General features: G+C 36.0%; 2 protein-coding genes across 4 annotated transcripts in view; one reads left to right on the top strand and one right to left on the bottom strand.

Moving 5' to 3' along the window:
• LOC135680804 (soluble guanylate cyclase 89Db) overlaps nt 1–14353 on the top strand; it is a 32578-nt gene extending 18225 nt beyond the window's left edge. For both annotated transcript variants that reach the window (XM_065195001.2, XM_065195000.2), the window contains 11 exons: nt 775–2393; nt 3135–3264; nt 4177–4323; nt 4856–5002; nt 5936–6095; nt 6575–6684; nt 7458–7547; nt 8276–11011; nt 13246–13355; nt 13586–13620; nt 14141–14353. In XM_065195001.2, the coding sequence (XP_065051073.2) occupies nt 775–2393; nt 3135–3264; nt 4177–4323; nt 4856–5002; nt 5936–6095; nt 6575–6684; nt 7458–7547; nt 8276–8383 (2511 nt within the window). In that variant the 3' untranslated portion in view covers nt 8384–11011; nt 13246–13355; nt 13586–13620; nt 14141–14353. The remainder of the gene's footprint in view (nt 1–774; nt 2394–3134; nt 3265–4176; nt 4324–4855; nt 5003–5935; nt 6096–6574; nt 6685–7457; nt 7548–8275; nt 11012–13245; nt 13356–13585; nt 13621–14140) is intronic.
• Nucleotides 14354–16274: 1921 nt separating this feature from the next.
• LOC135680872 (MAM and LDL-receptor class A domain-containing protein 1) overlaps nt 16275–23300 on the bottom strand; it is an 80203-nt gene continuing 73177 nt past the window's right edge. The window contains exons 98-108 of one of the 2 annotated variants that reach the window (XM_065195080.2): nt 22700–22891; nt 22218–22398; nt 21805–22052; nt 21322–21600; nt 20728–20955; nt 20146–20184; nt 19873–19963; nt 19216–19278; nt 18526–18625; nt 18096–18149; nt 16275–17637 (exon numbers count right to left, since the gene is read on the bottom strand). In XM_065195080.2, coding sequence (XP_065051152.2) covers nt 17548–17637; nt 18096–18149; nt 18526–18625; nt 19216–19278; nt 19873–19963; nt 20146–20184; nt 20728–20955; nt 21322–21600; nt 21805–22052; nt 22218–22398; nt 22700–22891 — 1565 coding nt within the window. In that variant the 3' untranslated portion in view covers nt 16275–17547. The remainder of the gene's footprint in view (nt 17638–18095; nt 18150–18525; nt 18626–19215; nt 19279–19872; nt 19964–20145; nt 20185–20727; nt 20956–21321; nt 21601–21804; nt 22053–22217; nt 22399–22699; nt 22892–23300) is intronic. The other variant, XM_065195081.2, reaches the window with a different exon arrangement.

Below are 23300 nucleotides of genomic sequence, written 5' to 3'. Positions count from 1 at the left end.
TAATTACATGATTCTTCGTCTGTTTTCGTTAGGCCACAACTTTAGATATTCACATTATTTCAGATGAGTTGTAAGAAAAAGTTCTTACGGAAAGATGAATTTTTAAACACGGTTCGACCTCCCAGTGTAAGATTATATAGTTTTCTTTTTTTTAATAGTTTCGACAACATAGGTGATGTTAATCTATATATGGCAAATAAAGGGACGTTCAAACAATTTAAAGCTTACCTCAAATGTTTTGCTAATTATGTTTCAGATTCCAAATTTGAACAACAACTTTTATAAAATGTATCACACAGTTTATTCAGGTTGTCTCATTATCATGTACAAACTTAACAATTTTCTAAGCGTTGCTTTTGCAGTGGAACTTTTCGATGCATTATGGAAAGTTATGACGCATAGAGAACAATTCCGTCAGTAACGAATTTTGTCTAGGGCTCTGGCTAAACGATCCCAAATTTTATGCAATATTTGTACGCTTACTTGGGAAAAGATCTGATCTTTGATCGTATATCTGACATTATACTTCTTTGTATTCTTGGCTTCTTTGAAATTTAGAGGGAAAGGTACTGCTAAAATGAAGAAAAAGAAAAGAACAAAAAGGCAGACATCAAGAAGGAACATTTGATCAGAATATTGCATGTTGCATATGGGTTGGTAAAAAATGTTGCAACGTGTCAGCAAATGTTGGATCGTTTGGCCGGGGCTTGAGACTCTTATTGCAGAATAGAGATTCTGTTGTTTCTTTTAATTTTTTCTATCTTTTGTCACTAGTTGGTGAATCATGGAAGAGTGATATTTGAGTTTGTTGCCAGGCAGGCAAGCAACATAAGCTTGTTTACAGATGGAAACAATGTTGAAAGCGGCGATTTATCATCTAGGAAAAATGACTGGATTGAAAAACTTAAGAAATTAGAAAGAGGATACAACAATGCTTCAGATGTTAGTCGATTTTCAAAGCTAAAATCAAAGTCAGTCGATTTCACCAAAGAAAAATTGACTGAAAGAAATATTCTTCAGAACGTAACATGTAGCAGAATCAATGCTGAAAGCGCTAGAAACATCTCCGTCGGGCAGACTCCAAAAACTATTATGGTACAGAAACGAGCTATGCTTAAAGAACGATCTTCCACTATGGATATTGCTGTTATAAACACTGAAGATAAAATCTTGCCTTCGCGAAAGATCAGTCCACGAAGATCTTGCGAATGGAACGGAAAAGCTACTGCAGAATGTGATGAGAGACTCGATGCTCACAGCAGGACTAGTTATCCAGGATGTGTCCAAAACGAGGACGACAATTCTTCAGGTAACCTAATCCGGCCAGAGCCCATTGGGAAACAACATTCACGTGACCTGAGTCCAAGTAACACAGTAAAATGTAACCGGATGCTCATTAATGGAACAACAGATCCCCATGATGAAAGTGAACGACATTTTGCAAGTGCTGATGTATGGTACACTTCGCGTAGCATGCAGAGACCAGAACCCATTGGACAGGAGGATGAGACAAAATGTTCGATGGTTGGGATGCAGTCAGTCAATGGCCCTACAGGGAGCAAGACCGATACTGCAGCAAAGTATAAAACAGAAAGAACAGTGACAACAGAAGGTAATAAAGTTAAAAGAAAGCAAGAAAGCTCTTTGGCAAAGAGAGGTGTTGTTAAGAATGCGAGAAAAGTGAGCAAAGATATCGCTGGACCAAGTATAAGTAATAATAATAATAAATACAAGGAAAACAGTTCCATACTGAGTAAAGTATTCCAGAAAAGGAAAATAATGAACATGAATATAAGCGATGAGGCTTTGATAGGAAGAAACCAAGAAAAGGCTTTTGATAATAAGGGGAAACGAGCTATAGGTACTTCCAACGTGGATGCAAGCACCATCCAAGCAGGACTTCTACCTCCAGAATCGATCGAAAATCAAGCAACTCTTTGCAGTACGGGGCTTTTCAGCTCCATCAGAAGAGGTGTCGGCAGTATGCGGTTAGCTTGCTTCCCTTCTTTGAATGTAAGAAATGTTAAAGTAGGAACTGCGTTAGCTTCGACTGAGCAGCAAGAAAACAAGTCGGTCGCTCAAAGTGTTCCATCAAAGAAGGACAAAGGAAGCGAAAATGCAAAGATATCGTCAGCGCCCCTCACGAGGAAGTCCCCGGCAAAGTCGACTGTTGATGTATTAAAAGAGCAAAACATGGAAGTGAAAACTGATCCGGTTTCAAGGAAGCGGGAACAGGTCAATAGGCGCTCGGTTCCTGAGAAAAGTGACACGGAGCAAAAGAGGAAGCGGGTTGAGATGTGGCTACAAAGACAGCAGTGCAGACCACTTCATCTCAGAGGACAAACAAAATACATTGCTTCCTGGAATATGGTTCTTTTTATTGGTACCCCATTGTAAGTATCATATACAGCATAAGCTTTTAATACAAGCCATTGTTAATGTAAGGAAAAACCTTCTAGTGCCCTTTTCCTGTTTGTTTTATTGTTTGTTTGTTTTGGGGACAAACTACTGAGAGTCTTCACTAGATACAGTACAATATTTCTTCCTTGAGCAAATTTCGTTTCATCGTTCCATTGCGCATGCTCTTTGAATCTTGGACGGAGGGTTGCCTCACGAACTAAAATACTTTCTTTTGTTCGCTTCCCCAACAGGTATGATAATGTTGTTCTTACAGATTTCCTCACGTATTCGGCGAACCCACAATGAATGCACAACTTTTTTATATCTCTTTCCAGAGAGGCAATATTGGAACCTCTAAAAATATTCCAGACATTTCTCAATCCGACGATGGAATACTTGCTCTCAGAAGAAGCTTTTTTAAATCTATTAAAAAAATCTATTAAAAATCTTAAATGTATACGAATTGGCATGGACGCCCAATTTGATTTGAATAAATTATTTCTCCGGCATCCCCGATTCTCACGCGAATTACGAAAAATGTGAAACAGGCTTTAGCTCCTTCGTCGTTCCGCAATAATCTCTTCTTTTTTTCAGCTCTAATACGCTACTCTCACAGACAGTGATGAGGATTGTTTTCCTTCAAATAAACCAAGCATAAAATTTTCTCAATCCAACATGAGACAATTACTAGATGGTTATTAGCAGTGCTTATCGCTGGATTTTTCTGTTTTTAGAATCGGCACAGTGGATGATCTTCTTTCGTCTGGTCTTTATCTCAGTGACCTGAGTATGCATGACGGGAGCAGGTTCTTGACAATACAGGGAACCCAGAGATTATCAGAGATAGAATTCTCATGTGATCGTGTAAGAAGCTTACTTTTCTAAATATTGTTAGCTTATGCCCAAACAATGTGAGTGCTGTGATGAAAAATAATTATCAAATGTAGAAACAGGTGCAGTTGGATAATGCAAAGAAGCAAAATGACCTCAAGTAGATTGGTATCTCAGCTCTATAATTCTAGTTAATACTTTAGACACTGCCAGAGATAAAAAAGAGCTTCAGATCTAATATTATCTTTCCTTTTGTGATTGATTGAAAATCTTGATAGAGATTATCCATCTAGTCATCACAGGTGTTTCTGCACCAACCATTAAGAGTTTAACATAACTTTCATTTTTGATATCTTGAAAACATGGAATATGGGACGTTGGAATGTAGAACGTTTGGATGTGGAACGTTGAAGTGCTGGAATGCTGGAATGAGGGAACTTGTTTTATCGAACCTATACAAAAACAAACTAACAAGTGCAATAGTAACTTTTTGTGGTTCCTTGGTATGACAGCTTACTGTAAAGGAATGCACTTTCTTACAACACCTTAATTCAACTATTCACATTCCAACAGTCAAATTTCCCACGATTCCAGCATTGCGTATTCCACGTTTCCATAAAAATCTACTCTTATATACAAAATCTACAAAGATCATGCATTTCTATGGGATTATAACAAAATTTATTTTTGGAGATCTATCCTTTTAGTCAGGTCATTCACTTTTAACTGTTCTGAATAGCTTATTTCTAACAACAGCAGGTCTTTTCTTCAACCGTAGCCTTTGTAGTGTCAATCTTTTCTGTTCAACAATCGATAAGAAGATTTTTTATGTTGCATACGAAAATCAACTTTTGATGTTTCAAAAATATGATCAACGTCAAATTTCTATTTTTAATTTAAAGTTATGGATACAAGTTTGCTTGAGGTTAAAAATTAATATCTTAGGAAAAACTAAAACGCGAACTTTTGAAAGATACAACAAAGAAGCTGGAAGAAGAAAAAAGGAGAACTGAAGAGCTGCTATATAGTATGATGCCAAGAGAAATCGCAGAGCGGATGAAAAATGGAGACAGAGAGCTCACAACTTGTGAGGTAGGACCTGGATTATGGTGAAACAGTATAACTCTAGTGAAGACAAACCTCAACTGTTATTTCAGTGGTCGCGTGATCCCCGTCCTCGCAGTGACAAAACGCCTGCTTAATACTGATTTCAAGTCATTGCGCATGCACTTTGACTGCATGGACAGGGGATCACTCAGTCCCTGAGAGACCAGGTTTTGTTCATCTTCGTGTCAACGACAAATAATTTTTTATATAATAATGCTCTACACAAAGCCTCAGTAATAATATTCTTGTATATTCTTTGCATTTTCAATTCACTTTTTAAAGATAAAGTAAAGTTTTACGTAAATTTTTTTTCGCGCTAATTTTGATCCACGTCTCCATAAAAAAATTACAGATTACCCTAAGTCGACTTTTTACCTTAGGTCGACTGACTACCTTAAGTTATCCGACACTTGTACTTGCCAGTCGAAAGTACTGAAGTATGCTATGTTTCCATCTTTCTGTACTATCCTAATAAGATTTGTTCGATACTCCTTGACTACTTCAATTCTCATTTCAGACATTTGACGATGTGACAATCTTATTTGGATATGTGAATGATTTCACGCAAATCTGCAACAAAGTTGAAGCAATGAAAGTTGTCCAGCTTGTCAGTGAAGTCTTTTCATTATTCGATATTCTCAGCGAAAATCACAAAGTTTACAAGGTATGTCAGTGAAAGACTTAGCTAGATAGATATCAGTTTCTGAATATGTTAAAATCCTTGAAAAACCTGATTGGCAGCCACAAATAAAGGGATTTTCTAGTGAACCCAAGACCTTTAGCTTTGGTTTCATCTCTATGACAGATCAAACCTATGTATTAAAGATATGAATTATTGAAGACGGATACTGAACATCAAAAATACTGACTCATATAATTCCTATGGAGTTGTTTTAAAAGCTGCTAAAAATGTTTAGATTTGGAGACTGGCAACCAAAAAGAACTGTGGAAAATGACTTTTAACTTGTGTTTGAAAGGATTCCAAACTTCTTCCTTGCTCTAGTGTTTTACTGTACTCCAAATTTCTTTATTCAGTACATTCTCCCTGAGGTGAGTACATTGCTAAATTTGCTCTCGATTTAAGATTAAATAGCCGTACAAGGAAATCTCATATAATGGAATCCTTGTACGTAAAAATCTTATTACGAGCTCCTTGCTAGTTCGAAATAAAATAGTTTCTTATGTGAACCTTTGGTATAGCAAACTCTCGCTATTACGAACTTCTCGCTATTACGAATCAATAGCGTAGTCCTTGCAATAATCCCCAAGTAAGGAATCACCGGTATAACGAATTCCTACTATTTCGAACTTCTCGCTATTACGAACTAAAAACATAGACTCTTTGAATACTCTCTGTATAACGAATCCTTGATAAAACGAGATTCTGTAATTCAGACTTTTTCTTTGTTCCTAGAGTATTTGTAATATTGGTGTTTTACCTTATGGACCAAAGTAACCTGTTCATTTCTCGAGGGTATTCGTCGCTGAGAGGGTGTATAACAAACCAGGTCCGTTAAAAAGTGAGATATCTGTCTGTCTATTAAACGATAATTCATTTGAATTTCATGTAACTCAGGTAACCGCTTTCTATTTTTAGTTTGAAACAATTGGAGGTGGTGTTTACATGTTGGTGAGTGGTGTACCGGTCAAAATAAACGAACATGCAAGAGAAATGGCTCTTATGGCACTGGCAATGCTTGAAAAAGTCCAAACTTTGATAAATCCACTAACAAACATGCCTTTAGAATTACAAATAGGTTTGTATATTTCAGACTTGCTACTGTTTACAGGGCTGTTACTAAAGTGGGGCAAAAGGGATGTGCCAACTTTCTCGGAAACAAATTATTTTCTCGATGTAAGGATGATTTGTTGGCAAATCTTCAGAATATGATATAGGTGAAATCGATGCATGAGACTACAAACATATTTCTTTCATATTATTTCATCAAACTATACATAGGATTGAGCTGGGTTTCATTTTAGGTAAAAATTGAAGAATGTGAATAAAAATATGAGTTATTCAAGAAGCAGAAAATAATTGCTACAGATTACCGTTAAATTGGAAATGTTTTTTATAGCAATTACAGATGTCTAAATCTTATGACTAGCTCTCAACTTTTGAAAAATATCGCCCTTCTGTAAGAAGTACCCTTTTCAAAATTTTGGAAAAAGTGGCCCTAATATTGCTAAAAGAACCTCTTCCTTCCAATTTTGATTATTTCATCATTATTTGAAGGGATACATTCTGGACCTGTGGTCGCAGGTGTGATTGGCCAGGCCACACTTCAGTATTGCTTGTTTGGAAATACAGTCAATATTGCATCCCGAATGCAGACAACAGGCACCGTAAGTCAATTGTCATTTGATTTTCTCCTCCTTGCATTTTTACGTACGCTGCTTTGCAAAAACTGGCTGCTGGCTGCACAATCGTTATCTGGTTAGCTGAAAATTTAGTTATATTAATCAACTGTATTCAAAATGTGTTCAAACTTTGAATAAATAGAGTAGAAAAGAAGTAAAATGATAAATTTGAGAAGTTATGCAAGACACATAATGACAAAAGATCGACAATAAAGATGCCTTTCATTCGTTGTTGGAGTTGGGTGATTATAATCATTACGTAAAAAACATCTAACTTATTTGTCTTTGATAAGTTAAAAAGCCTTACTAAATATATGTGGTCTCCAAAAGGCGCTTTAGCATCTTTGCCTCACTAATATTGCTGCTTTTGACATATTTTCTTCGATTATCTGTTTCTACTTTTATAAGTTTACTTATAGTTTACTGTTCTTATTAAATTTATATTTCTTCATGCTTCAAAGTTTGCACCTGTTTTTCTGCGATGGAATTAAGAAATAACCGATTCGCTGAGCTTTTTATCTTATAACTTCTTCTATTGTTTAATAAAATTTAATCTCCGCAAACTAATGTAAGGCGGAAAATTGCTCACCATATCAGATAGCCATCCATTTGTCTTGCCAGTACAAGACCCAATAACCAATTTCCAGAGAGATCATTCCAATTTTTCAGCAAGAACTCAAAGAGATTCGTTAAAATCCTTTTAAGTTTTAAGTCTTACTTAATATTAATTTTATGCTAAAATCTATTCAATTTTGCAGAAAATGAAAATTCATCTTAGTGAAGCCACAAATCGAGAGCTCCAGTGCTCCGAGTTTGATACTGAATACAGAGGAAGAGTGCCGGTCAAGGTAAAAGCCTACTTAAAAGTCTCTTTGCCGCTGACAGTAGGAAAGAGGTTGTGTAGAGCTAATATAGGAGATTTATAGGGCTGAAAACCTCTTGTAAATGACAAAAAGTTCCACTTTCTAGTTCCTTTTATTGTCTATTGAAAATTATAGGGCGAAGGTTCCCTTGTCCATGCAAACAAGAGTTTTTTTACATTGATTAATAAAATTCAGTAGATTTGAATACCTACTTGTGCGTGATAAAAAGTAAAGAATTAAGGACTTGTTTTTTTACCCTTGTCTAACCTGGGTGCCAGAGTCTCCATTATTTGGTCTCAGAAATATAGTTTGAAACTAGTCACAGAAATATTTATCTGGGCGAGGATTGGAGATATTTCCATCCCCTCCTCGGCATCCATTCATTATTTGCCACCGCAGCTGTCTACAATACTTTATCCCCGGTTTCACGAGGCTATGGCAGCCAGCGTAGACTTAGACTATTCATCCTTCATATTTCGTTTTTTGCTGCTTCTGGTTTTGTTAAATTTTGTGCGAGAAAGCATATACTATATTCGGGTCAAAATATAACAGAAAGAATGTAAAGCTTATTGCATTTCATTTGCTTGAAAACGATCCTCAAGGAAACATTCTGTCCATAAATTGTAATATTTGAAGCTTGGTAAAAAGCTCGCAACTTTCTTACTGCAGACTTTTATGCAATCTTATACACTTATACTTAAATCTTCTTTCAGGGTGTCGGTAACCTCAACACATATTGGCTAATCGGACTGAAAGGATGTAGCAAGTTGAATGTTAATAGCAGTAAATTGCTGGAATCTGCAGAAGAAACAGTGAGGTGATGCAGATTAGTTTGTCAGTGCTAGTCAGGTGGAAGCAATGCTTGACATGTTTTCGATGGACGAAAACAAGAATCAGCCATTTTCATTAAAGTGGTGCTTTATGTAGCAAGTACTGTATTTGTAAATCTGACATTTCTCATCCCTGTAGATTGAAAATCATATCAGATTTATCTCAGCACATAACTGAGCGAGATTGAAAGCTGAAAGAAGTTTTCTCTGAAAAAACGAAATAAAAGAAAAATGTGTATCTATTTGACAGTAATAGCAGATATGTAAGATAGCCAAATAGATAGACACCAATGTTACGTTACTAGCCAGTTTGGCTTACAAGAAAAGTTGACTGGATAATCAGAATCTGTAGGCTGTATTTGCAAAAGAACGGTTGTGGGAGTCACAAGCGATGTGTTCAGGCCCACCGAGACCAATTCTTGGAACTGAAGCTAAAAGAAAGATCCATGATGACCTCTTTAAAACCGTGATTTTCATTGCTTTTGTTCTTGTTAGGAATGTTGTTATAACTTTCGGAGCCTCTTTCAGCTCGGGGCCTGAGGCGGAAATCTCCCTGTCCCTCTCTTAGTGGGCCTAATGTGGTTACCTCGAAATGATCGAAATGGTATCGTTTTATTCTGAAAATCGGAACGATTTAAAAAGTTACAGGAAAAATGCTACGAAGCAATTGTTTCGTTTCGTTCCCAAATAAGCAGGAGGTCTGGTCCAGGAGACAAAAATAACTCTTATTTCTCTTTATTATCTTACCGATAAATTAGCTTTTAAAGAAAAAGCAAACATGTGCTCGAATTACCTGAAGCTAGCATATCAGAAATGATAGCGATAGAAATACTTTTATAGAAGTAAGAAGTAACGAATTATTAGCCAGCAATTTTTCTCGTATCAGCTCTTGTTGATAAATTCTAGGTCAAAATCTAATGAAATTGAAACCACTAACTTCAATGTTTGTAATGTATATTGATAATTCAGTGGCAAAAATTAGGTAAAAAACATTCTATTGTAGTAGTTTCGACGCGATTTGAGATCATCTCTATGTATTATCTTAAATAACTCCAATGTGTGTGACACATAACATGTAAATACGTTTTGAAAATTTATTTATCCGTTGATCTCGAAATCAAGTTACTTTTATTTAAAATGTAGCATAAATTGCATTGCAATAAACGTGTTAATATATTTCTGTTGCAAACAGTTTGTATGCATATGCATATAGTAAAAACGACATTATTGAGTATATATGACAATAGTTGTGAATTTATTGTGAACCAAATCCACACCGTTTATTCAGTGTAAATATTATATCAAACGTTGTTCAGTTTTCTTTGATTTCAATAATTTTTAAGATACACGTCAGGATATCATCCGAGCATCTATAAAAGATTTTCCGGTCAGTTGTACATACTGACAAACAGGGGCGGACACTTGGTCAAATATGGGGGGCAAGTCTATTATTTCAATACGATGACATCACATTTCCCATTGTCCTAAAACAAAAGACCATTGTTCTCCAAAGTATTGGGGGCGACCGCCCCCTTGCCCCCCCCCCCAGGTGTCCTCCACTGCTGACAAATGCAAGTTTCTCTTTGCAATAGTCATGAATAAAGTTGATTTGAATTGTTGCACTTTTAACCTTGAAACTTGAACGATGACCTCTGAGATTTTAAAATACGTTGCTATCTAGAATTTTTGCATCTGTTTGCATGTCTGTATGTATCATCAGACTAAAGGTGGAAGTAAAAGCATGGATCGAAGACACTTTATCGTAAATTTTAAATATTTTCAAGAGCATTTTTCGATTTAAAACAGAGTGGCAGCTTTTTATTGCACCAAAGAGTTGGAAAACAACAAAGGCATGTTATTTCTTGATTTTAAAAGCAAAGCAATTGGAAACATTGCTTTAAACTTTAGCTATCGAAATTCACTAGCATAAGGACCTTTTTGTTGTTTAAATCTTATGCACTGTAAAGGATTCATTTCCAATTTTCTTGATGTTTGGGTAAATCCCGGAAATATGAACAATCAAATATTGAGTTTCTGTTGAAACCTTTTATGAATGTTCCTCCTTGCTGAAGGTTAGAAATAGGGGATGGGATGGCGTTGGGGTGGGGTTGCAGGACCATCGGAACCGGGGGATGGGGGGGCTGGAACCACCCAATAATTGTCAAACTGTAGTATGTTTCCTTTATAACAGTGTACTGAAAGAGAAGGAAAATAATGGGCAGCCCCTTCCCAATATTTATTTCGTTCTGACGACACTGGTTAGGGTTGGAGACGATGGCCCGTCCCCTTTATGCCAGCTACCTTGTCCCCTGTGATTACACGTTGCCACATCAAATTTGTTGTGTTGTTGTAGTTGTTATAGATCTAAAGTTGTAAGCCTCGTCGTCTCAAGAATTTTTCTTAATATCCTTGTAACATTGGCTTAATTGTAACATTGATCAAGCCTGCAGCAAAAAGAACAGTAGCAGCTAGGTATTTACACATGATTCACTCTAGGACGACATAGTGGCATCGCCAAGGAGGAAAAGGTGGGGCAAGCATTGGTTGGCCTAAGGCAAGGATAAGAAGCTTGTCCAGTATAATTTATAAAGCAGAGAAAACGTAGAAAATCAAAACATGGTAAGTGTTCCATGATGGATATTTTTATGAAAAAGATTTCTTTAATTATAATTCTTTTAAGAATTAGTTGGAAAAAATGGTCAAAGATGGAAATTAGCTAATAGGCGCGATGAGTTGTAGATCGTTATTTTAAATTTAATAGGTACGAATTATTATAAAAAATATAAAATGCAGGATACTTGGGTTGTGGATCGATATGCTAAGTTGCAATCATCAGACAACTTTTCTTATTCTATGCGAGCATCAGCAACCATCTGGAAACAAATTATGTACCTTGAGTTTTACTTTTATGGTTAGGCCTCAGCAATTTTGTACCTTTCCTGCTAATCTTTTTTTATTAAAAAAGGAAATTGTTGCCCTGCAAATAATTGCCACCCTAATAAAAGTTTCTGATTAGCAAGAAATTTGACATGAAACTGAGAACCTTGATACATATTGTTTGCCCTCAATACAATTATTGCTAGGCAATGAAAACTGCTTGGACCCGAAAGGCCACCACAGAAAACTAATGCAGAGCCTTTATGTTGGTGCAGACTATAGTTAGTCTACTCTGAAAGTTAATTCCAAATAATAGCATACATATTTGATGAACTACAGGGGGCATGGAGGACTCTACCTCCCTTCTACTAGCATTTTTGTTTGAGAATTTTGGGTTTTCAAACCTCTGATATGTTGAGCCTGTTTTCTTGTTAAATAGGGAAAATATGGCAGACACTTGGGGGGGCGAGGGGGGGCGACAGCCCCCCAATACTTTAGAGGACAATGGTCTCTTGTTCTAAAAAAATTGGAAATGTGATGTCATCTTATTAAAACAATAGGCTTGTCCCCCCAATATTTGATCAAGTGTCCGCCCCTGTGTAGACTAGAGGCATAGATATAGTGGTGGTTTTGGTTAATAACAGGGAAAGGCCTGCTACAGCAATGCGTTCTTAGGGCACAACTGACCTTTGATGCCTCTTGGCTACTGTGTCTTTAGGAAAGGCTTTCTAATAACAGAGCTATTGAACAATTTTAGAAAGCACATACCATCCTGGATATATTAGAAAGTTATAATACTTTTAAAAAAGCTTCATAATTTTACCTTCTGAAAATCTTCCAACACAAGACATGCCCAATGAAAATAAGTATATTTTATTCCTTCCCTGCAATTCAATGGGCCTCCATGGAAATGTCTTGTAAACAATGTAACAATCTTAATTAGAGACATCTTTGGGTATGGCCTTACATTGTTTAATAACAGACCTGGTCGTTTGAGGTGAGCGAAAGCCTCCATGCTCCTCTCGCAACCTGAGGCGATCTACGAATTGCTCTCCTAAACAGAACATGAAGGGAGAATCACTCCCCTAAAATTTCCATTCATTTGCCATTTTCCTATTCAGAGAACCCTGAAAACCAAGGGTTAATTGGGTTATTTTTGTAACAGTGACTCACATCATTACATTTTTTGCAATTAACTTTTTGCTTTTTGGACGGTTTTTGTTATGATAGGCATGAACTTCGATCTATTTAGAAAAGGATAGTTAAGCAAAAGGTATGTTTGTAGCGATTAGAACCTTTCAATCTTAAGGAAAGGAAAGGAAAGTCAAAGAAATTGGTAGGAATTGTAGATTGGGGGATATAATAAAACAGCAGGTCCCTTCTAGCAATAGAAACAAAACTATCCCTCAAAGAGAACAGGGTACTCTGTCTTGCAGATCAAAAAGGACAACCAAAACATGGAATTCCACTATCCAGCAGCATTTACTGAAAAACCCAGATCGGGTGAAGTGAAAAACTATAACGGCGACATGTTTCTCAGAAACAACCCAGTGCACAGAACCAATTAGTTTTATGGTAGTTATTTTGTTTGCGTTGATGTTTCGTGAAGTAAGCGGCTGATATCCTGGAATGCGTTATTAGACAGGCAGCTAATAACATGTCAGTAAAATACATTATATACATGGCTATTTTTGACATTTTGAAAGCAAAATAATTTCAATAAAAGACTATTTACATGCAAAGTGCAAATCTAAGTCAGGGTTCACGAAAACAAACATTGAGGACCACTACGCCTATAGTTTTGGAATAAAACATTATTAGACTCATACCACTAATAATACTGTAAACCACCCCAGTTTAGATTTTATTAACCTTTGAGCATCCTTGACACATTGCTATTTGTACAATATTAAGTCTGTTCTCAAATCTTTTAGTTTAGGCTTTTTTCTCATGGCAGCTCATTCTCTTTTTTTTAGTCAGCTATATTCAACTTTGGAAGTCTGTTGACAGTTGTCCTTCTCCTCATCTGCACATGTACTTACCTGAGAGCATTGGCTCCAAGTTTGTTAGATAGAAATAAGCAAGGGTGAGTGTGTAAGAATTTATTTTGTAATGTTATCCGTTTTTTTCCAAGCTACTGTATCATTGTAGAGTGATGATGTGATCAACATTTATTATTTGTAAATCCCTAAGCCTACTTCAGTTCCACAAAACTCATTTTTCATCTTTTTTGTACACATATGAATGTTACAAGTATAGATAATGGTATTGGCATCTTTTTTGAGCCCAAGGAATAATCAGCCTTTTATTTTTTAGCCTCACTGGAATATTCTGGAAATGTGCTAGGATAGGTAAGATAGAATTTCTTAATATGCTAATTTTTACAAAAATAGATAGGTAATTACAGCATAAAGACTGAATTCTAAAGTGGATATATATAATTTTTTAACAAAAATCCACCAGGACATCCTTATCCAAGATCCCTCATTTTTTATTTTTGAGCCTTACATATTTTAAAGAAACTACAAATTATTTACAACAAAGCTCATTGTAGCGTAAGAAAGCATCTTAAAAAAATGAAAGAGCAAAAATCCGATTAAGAACTGAGAATTTTTATTATATTGTTATGTTATGATTGCAGTTTTCCATTTTAAGAATGTTGTAACATGTTTATATTCCTTCTATTTCTGTTTGCAAGACACTGGTAGCCTTTCATCAGTTCATCATTATTTGGGATTTTTTTACCTGCCCAGTTCATTGCAGCCCCTTTCTATTCAAAACTTGATTCATCTATTTAAATACAACTATAAATTTTTGAGAAATGAATAATTCAGGTTTCCAAAAATAAGGTGTTGTATTTTTTTGTTACAGGTGAAAGAAAAAGCCCATGGGTAGCATTATGTTGTATTGCAATGGCATTTAATATCCTGTTCTTCTGAGATCCACTGCATCCAAAACTGATTCCAGGAGAAAAGTCAGACAATAGGCCATTTAGAATAGGCCATTTTGTAAAGAGATTAGGCAGACTTTCCAATGTAAAGTAGTATTTGTGAATTGTCTTGTTGAGAATAATTGTTGGGATTATTTGGTTGATATTATCTGGTGTCAGAATTCTTTTGCTCACAGTAGCAAAGCCTAAGCAGGTTTGTGTCAACAATCCAAGACATTATTTTGCTTCCATCCAAGTTACCCTGTTAAGTCATGCCAGAATAGAGTTCTCAAGTGTGATGTTACAAAAAACTATTTTTAGAATTTTCGAATTTTGACCACAATAGCACAAAAGAACACCATAAAATACTCCCATTTATGCAAAATCAGTTAAAATTGTCAAAAAATCAGGTGAGCTATGGCCGGTAGAAGATCTGAAGTTTGCTAACGGATTACTGTTATTTTGGCTCAGTTCATGAAGTTATGAACTGAGACCAAATTACAGGGTTTGATGGGGCCAGAGCTTGTGCTCATCTGGACATATCTCAGCCAATTTGTAATACCGTTAACTGATTTTGCAGATTTAGAGGTGTTTCAGGATGCTCTTTGATGTTATGGGAAAAATTACTGAAAATAGATTTTTGTGACGTCATCACTTGACAACTCTATATGGTCTCAATTACAGTTTTTGATTTACAAAAAAAGCATCAGCATCTTAATGAAGTAATGTTATACTTACTTTATGACTAGATGTATTCTATTCTATTCTATTATATTCTATTCGTTTCTATTCTATTCTATTCAAGTTATTTAATGTTTTCTCTTCTACATGATGAAATGAAATCCATTCTGCACAAGGAATGGCATTAGCTAAGATTATCCCTTAGAGAATATGCATGTTTGGGTGGAACAAAATAGGCCTATTTTTGGCAAGGAGTTATAAATAAAAACTTGTCATGAATTTTAAGAAAAAATTTCACAGACAATGTAAGCTGCAATGTTTTGAAAAACAGTTAGGTTATTTTCTGCACCTGAAAATACTCATATTTTGGTGGAACTTATTGCCATCAGAATTGGGACTATAGGCATGCATTTCAGTACTGTTTTGCCATAAACTACAACCTGTATTACTTTCTGTCTAGCTTCTTTGTAAAATAAATTCATTGAAGAGGTCAATGTGTTTTTAACTCAATAAGTAAACATGTCTCTTTATAGAATAATTGCTACTAAATTGAACTAAACTGAAAATCTTTAGGCTTGCATCTTAAAACAATTTGCAGTGAAACATGTTTTATACAAAATCGAAGTAAGGCTAAAAAAGGGAAACGTTTGGAGAATTATTTCCAATCAAAACTGCTCCTTTTTGCAAGGCTTGTATTTCTAAGCCCACTTGGCCAGTTTCCACCAAACTGTAAGTGTTCATCCGAACTTAACATGTGCTTCATAAAGTACTTAAAGCCTTTTCCACTTGTACCTACAGTTTTATCTTCAGCAAAGGAAAAAGATTGTTTTCAGCATATATCATGGAATTGGGAAATGTAGGCTTACGGACAATTTGAAGGCAAAGTATCTCAAAGGTTTCGCTACAATTATCAAGAAACACTCTTTTTTATAAGAACCAGTAAATTTAAGTTCAGGCTGGCTGTTCTTAATTTTTTAGAAAATCTGAGGCTGGATTGTTCTTAATTTGTTCTTAATCTAGTATAGTGTAAGCAGTGCGAGTGCTTGCCTTTTCGCTCTAGGGTGGTGTTGGTGTACAGACCTCATTTGTCAACAAAGTGAGTGAGACAGCCTTTAATTTGCTGACAAATTGGAATATTCATCGAAAAAGCACCCACACGTCGCTAAAAATCCTCGATTTTGAGAAAAAATGTTGTTCAAAATTGCATTTTGCAGAAGCTCAGCCTCAGCTTGTTCTTAATTTGCTCTTAACTTCTGACAAATTTTGAGACTCGTGTTCTTATAAAATTGCTCTTATAAAAAAGAGAGTGCAGTCTTTCTCGCCGCAAAAACGATTCTATAAACGATTTATATGGATAAAACCAGAAAGGATAAGGAAACAAAACAGACAGCGCCATGAAAATAACATCTAGGATCAACGCTGCAGCATTCAATTCATTTACATTTCTGTACAAATTACGTATTCAATGCAATGTAACCCTTAGATACAAAGTTCAGAAACAACGTATGAATATCTCCGAGCATCGTGTTCACAAGAAAAGTGGTACCGTCCAGAAACCAGGGGGGGGGGGGGGTGGGGGCAAATTCTACAGACGTCTACAACCACATTGAGCAGGTTTTCTGAGTACAAGATACATTTTTACATTTTAGTTAACAACTCTTCGTCCTTATGTCCTAATTTTTATGAAATTAAGTGGTACCACGAAAATAAACAAAAGGCTCGGAAAAAATCAAACAATTTAAGACTCATTTAGTGTACAAAAATACCAATTTCAATGACTAATAACATCCCTTTTTGATTTGCACCAGGCAATAGAAAAAATCACTAAATCCAAAATATATCTTTATGTATCTAAGCTTAAAAACTGAACGAAAGTATGAAAACAACTTCGATTCATTCCAGTAATAAGAATGAAACTACATTATCAAACGTTTTCCTAATTAGAATAGTAAAGTTGTTTTCTATAAAATCTATAAATCTATAAAATCAACTATCGATACGGATTACCAAACTTTATACAGTTGAAGCAAAAATGATATGTTGTCTTGCAACAAATATACAGCTTTGTTTTTTGATAATTTGCAATAATTTGCTCTATCATCGAAGAAATGATGCTGTTTTGTGTAATATATACGATGCTATTAGAAAATACGTAATTGGCTTGAAAAAGCAGCAAACCGAGTTGTCAAATATTTAAGAAATAATATTTCGACAGCACATTAAAAATTATCTAATCCCAAGCTGTATTACGGCTTTATGTGCATGAATTTTAGAAACAGACTCCTTTAAAAAATCTAGCAATAACAATGAAACATTGAATTATCATGCAACATTGCCTAGGTGAAATATCGTTTTGATGTTTAAAGTTAAAATGTATATGCCTTTAGAAATGCAGCAAAAACCTCTCTGTAACGAGGAAGCTACACAAGGTACTTAATAAACGCTGATAAATGTATGCCTTTAGAAATGCAGCAAAACCTCTTTCTAACGAGGTAGTTACACGAGGTACTTAATAAACGCTGAACATGTATTTAAATCAAAACCAATTAAAAATTAAAAAATTCCTAGATTTGAATGACAAATGGTATCTATAAACAACACTGGAACATCTTGCGGTAACAACAAAATGCAGTTAGCAATAACCTCAGCGATTATTAACCCAGTTTGTTCAGCATTCAGACATGGGTCCATCCTCTTCGTAATACGGGTCTTGGTAAAGAGGATTGGCCATTGATGTCGCTCCAGCTTGGTTATCGGTCTAGGAAAGAATATTCAAGATTTTAAGTAAAGTGCATTTGAAGGTCCAGAGTGCAATGACAAGCGACGGCAAGTCCCTTCTAAATCTAGTCCATAATTACATCAAAGCTTGATTTGAAATGTCTGAAACCAAGACTAGCAACTTAAACAAAAAAATTAGTCTCGAAAAAATTCCAAAATAACGCAAACGACACACGACAGGATTCATTCCTTCTACACAGTTGAGCCACTGTCTATACGACGAAATTTTTAAATGGAAAGTTAATGAGAAGGGAGGGGGGGATTCAATCTTTTCAACAGCTGGAAACAACATTAAATTTTGTTTTTAAACAACAAACGATGAATGCCAATTGGACAAAAATACAGGCATGTATAGCAAATCACCGCTTTTGTATCACCATTAATGAGAATGAAAAACAATGACGATAAATAAGAACGAGGGAAGTCTCAAAAATTTACCGGAACAGTGAAAGAATCTTCTCCAAACATTCCCATATCTATTTCTCCACCGAGCTGCAAAGCAAAAAAACGAAATATATAAGCAGTTATTCGTGTAAAGATGGGACGATTGGATTTACAAAAAACAGCAAGCAAAACTCAAAACTCTTTATCACAACATTATCAAATTCAGGTTCAATTCCACGTGATTGGCTGATCGATCTATCCAATACATGCCGAAGGCAGGCAACTGACAGCTAAGATCATAAATTATCATAATTTATGCACCTACACTTACAGCATACAATGCCTGCAATGCATCATGAAAATTTTTGATAATGTATAATTATTCCTACTGATCGATTTAATTTTACAACTCGATTTGTTTTGGCAAGAATTGAAGTCTCTGTTGCTCTTATTTTCAAGGAATATTTAGATTTTTTAGACTCACACTTACGTCCTCAAAGGGTTTCTCGTCGTAAACAGGGTTTGAAAGACCAGTATCTTCTTCCTGCTTTTGCTTCTTCTTAGAATCCTTTTTACCTTGAGTTCTTGAATGAAACAAAAAATATTGTTATAAATTTGCTTGCTAAAGCAATATTTGTTCATTTAAAAGTAATTTGTATGCGATTAAAATAAATAATAAGGAAATTTGTATGAAAATCTATGCGTTTTCTTCATCAGCCTCCAAATCACGGACACCGTTCGGACCAATGTATACGTTAAATAGAGGTTCCTTTAAAAGCGTTTGACAATTTGGGACAAAAAATCTGTCCGTTGTTCAGAAGTGTCCGTTGCATCTCTTTTTTCATTGAGCAGGAGATACAGACTAAATTTAAGCTTTGGAACTTCCAAGCTACTTCGTCGCAGTTTTATAATCAAGCTCGATCTTTCCTCCCTCTTTTCAAAATCCCTCATCCCTTTCCCCCTTTTCCTTGTTAGGACTTAGGCTCCTGGGCCTTTCCCTGAAATTTCCAACTCGAAAAAGTAAGAAAGAGCAAGGACGATTAAGTCAAATGACTCCAAGCCATCCCATATTTAAGTTACTGAAACTGAAGAAGCCACATACATATCGTACGTATTTGAAGAGATGACATCTGTGTTACGAGCGAGAGATTGCATACTCATAATGCATACTTACCCGGACTGAACATCCTGTTTTGACGGGTCATAGAATACTGAGAACAAATGCAGCTTCTTTTCCCTGTTACATTTTACAAAAAATTAGCGTCAAAATCAAATCTTAAAAAGGCAAAAACAATGACCGAAATGGAGGATACTAGAGTGACAAATAATAACTTACATATGTCAGGTACAAAGTAATGGAGAGATATTTATGCAAAGACTTTTAATACACGGCCTCGGTTTAGACCGTCCTCTCAACTAATGGGGGGGAGGGGGGGGGGGGTAATCATGTGCATAGGTAATGAAAAATGAAATGTTATTAATCTTGAACAACAAAAACAGAGATGGGAGCAGGAATTCCAAGGATAAGATTAGACAGAGTATCTTAACGTTCTTGAGGATGTGGAAAATAGCGTTTTGATTTGTTACCGGTAACGTTATAGTTGGAAACGGGTTCTGCAACGGAGGCGGATCATCCAGATTGTGTTCGAGATTGTGGCCTTTCAACCCGTCTAATTTAGCATGAACATCTCGAGCATAATAATTGGCAAGTCAGAGTGACTTAGGCCAGCATTTTCCCCACATCGGAAACAATGATTTACTATAGAACCAAAAAGTCAACTACAGGGGCATAAACAAAACAATATAGATCGTCGGCTGGAGATTAACTCACCTCTTTCGCTTCATAACAATGTATGCGACAAGGATGATGATCAACACAACCACAAGACAGCCAACAACAATTGCAGCAGTCACTCCAGTTTCTGTACAAAAACAAACATTAATAAAAATGAGGCTAAATAAAGATGGTAGTCCAGTACGCAAGCATAAAAACACAGCCAGGTGTCTGTAATCAAATTAGTGTAAAAGTTTTACCTGTATTACAAACTAAGTACATCTACAAATATTTCTTAAGGATATATAGGAACGGAATTACGAGACTCACTTGTGCCTGATTTTCCTGTCTGCTTTCCAGTATTGCCACCTGAAAACACAAATGCAGCAACGATGAAGTGATTTGATTCTTCATAATAACAGGAGCCATTTGATACACACTTAAAAATCCACTGCATTTCTTATTGAAATTACCTGGACAACACAACAAAAGATGACAACTCCGAAATTTGACTAACTGTGCCTTCTCGAAAATAGACCGAGCTCTGAAAATAGGTCGATTTAAAAATGAGCTATTGAGCTATCATCATATGCATTCTACATGTAAAAGACACATTCTCGCGCGGGTTTTGTCGAAACCCTACGAACAGGGTTTATGATATGTTTTCTTATGTCTCGAATAAAGCAGGTTCAAAAAAGGCCGAAGAATTTGATTTCAGAAAAAAACCGGTAACCAGGGCCGTAGTTCAAAATGTTCTTGGGGGGCGGGCACAATACCAACCAGAAATTGTGAAAACCTATTTGATTCCAATGAACAATCCCAGTTTTCTTATTGCTCTGAAACAAGGGCGCCCAACAATAATTCTCTAAACTTTTTTGTATTGCAAAGTATTGCAAATAAAAATTAACCAACCACTACAAACGGTCTTGTCCTCATCAGATCCATCAAGGCAATCGTTGCTACCATCGCACAGTTTTGATTTTGGGACGCAGAAATGATAGGTCCTGCATGTGAACTGGTCAGAAATACAAGGTGGAGCTCTCGTAGGGAACACAGGCCTACTTCCATTTGTGATGCAGTCAGGAGTGAATGATATGTCATCAACAGCTATGTCTCCTTGGTAACTTACTCCACGAACACCTAAGAAAAAAGATTATCATGTTACTTTCTACGAGCTTTGATTACCGCGTCGTAACGTACAAAACTGGTTGATGTAATGCTGTATGCAATACTTCTTAGACTCGACATGAAACTTTAAACAGAAAACTCGGACTGGCCGCAAAAAGGAGACAATAGCATTCTTGACAAGATAAGTAGTTTTAAAATTGCTCAAAATTTGCGTTTTTACCTAAAAAGGATAGTGAATAACTTTCAAACTTTCATATTCCTTATTAATTTCTTGACTCAAAACATATCAAGCGATTAAATACCGAAAACAACACTCTTGAAAAAACAAAGTTTCGATGCAATACAATTATTCAAGGTGCAAAATACTGTAGATCTAACCTTCGATAACAACCCTGAATGGGGAGTATTGTTTGCTGAGATCTATGACTGCCTTTCGCCATTTATCACCAAGATTTCCCGTTGCAGTATAAACAGTCGTGTATGACTGGCTGCCGTTAAGTTGCACGTAAACATTAAGATCTTTAGTGTGTGTGCCAAACATGTGGTAAAACATTCGCATTTTACATGAGCCTCCTTTCAAGGCATTGAACAATATGCTAACGAGGCGAGCCTTTTGGTTTTGGCGCCTTCCGGACGTTTCCATGTACATGTAGTAACCTTAATTGAAAACAAAACAAACTCAATATAAAACCACTTTGACATTTCATAAGTTGAACAAATAGTAATCAAACCGGAATAATGGACTTTGACAATTTTTCATCAATAGTTGCAAGTAGTTAGAAATCAGAGAAATGATAATGTCACATTGAAGAAGTGAAACGAAAATAAAACCCATTTTAATGGGTCATTAGATTCACAAACCTGTTGAGGTGCCGTAAGTATGGTCTCTAGTTGGACCACTGTTGACTGTTGGCGTGCCACCACGATCCCTTGTCCAGTCAAAGTCGTCATCCGTAGCCTGGGTCCAATTACACGAGTCTTGTATGGATTCGAAAGTGCAGCCAATATATCCCTGACAGATACCAGCTCGGTCTTCGTCGCTGCCATCGCCACAATCATCGGTCAAATCACAAACTTTGTCCTCGTCAATGCAGGCTCCATTTCGACAGCTGTTTTGAACAAAATCGAGGTCCTTTTTAGGTCAAAACGAGACCATTCGCAAGTGTCATATAGATGTGTGTGAATTTTTGCATATAATATAGAGCCAAGTCATTTATGGAATCAAATTTAAAATAAAATATTAGGTGTAAACTAAATTAAAAGATTATACATACGCGAATTTGCCAATTGGATTTTTACAAGCACCGGGTCTTGTGCAGTTAGCAAAGTTGATTTCATCAATGGCGATATCTCCCTGCCAACCATTGCCCATAAGACTGTAGAATGACATGTTGAATGGGTGAAGTCGACGACCAATCGAGACTTCTGCCCTCATCCATTGGTTTTTGCTAGCACCTGAAGAACAAATTATGATTGATAAAAAATAGAACAAAATAGAACTCATACAATCACGACGTTATCTGCTAGAGAGACCCAAAGATTTCGTACGATTTGTCTACTGAGCAGTGTATCGTTTGTTACCCTGAATGCAAAATTTTCTACTTTGAAAGTTTTTGGAAGTAGTTTCTCAAAACTCTAAAGTAGAGAATTGCATATATCATTTACATAAAGATTGAGAAACAGTACAAATTTTGCAGGCAAAGTAATTAAATCCAACAATATGGTCGAGATTTAGCATTAGGAAGCTGTAGCAAACCTGCGTATCTCCACATAGCTGTATGTCCGGTGACGTCACTGAGGAGAAGCCAGAGAGAACCAACATTAGCACCGTACATATGATAATAGAACACCATGGTGCAATCAGCAAATGCTCCTCCGTACGTTGGACTGAGTAGAACGGCTCTCTTGTTGTACCTGCGTTGCGAAGCCTCTACGTAGGCGTACATTCCTAAGTAAATACAGAAAATTCAATCACAAAATTCTCAAGGGCAGAGAAACAATCATCAACATATTAAGTTCCCTCTACTGACGAAATGTTCTGAACTAAAAGCTTGGCGTTATTAAGCATTACCATTTTTAAACTGAAACCGGAAGGGTGTAGCCTATAATTTGTTGAAAGATTAAATGAATGCTCAATTCAACAGCCAATAAAAAAGCCCCATGGAAGAGCCAAGAGGAGCTCTCAATGTGACATTCTTCTTTATTGTCATCATAATAGTGATTATGTAAATCGAGAACTACCTTAAAGGGTATTAGGAATAATCGTTATGTTCATTAAGGGTTCTGAATGGTTTTGGCAAATAAAAATGATCATATGACGCTGGTTCTAAAGATGCTTGACGGTGACCACGAAGCCA

Source organism: Rhopilema esculentum, chromosome 18 (assembly GCF_057945365.1).
Source record: "Rhopilema esculentum isolate cy_ngs chromosome 18, ASM5794536v1, whole genome shotgun sequence".
NCBI lineage: Eukaryota > Metazoa > Cnidaria > Scyphozoa > Rhizostomeae > Rhizostomatidae > Rhopilema > Rhopilema esculentum.
Note: the sequence above shows the minus strand (reverse complement) of the source record. Positions and strands in the feature narration are given on the sequence as shown.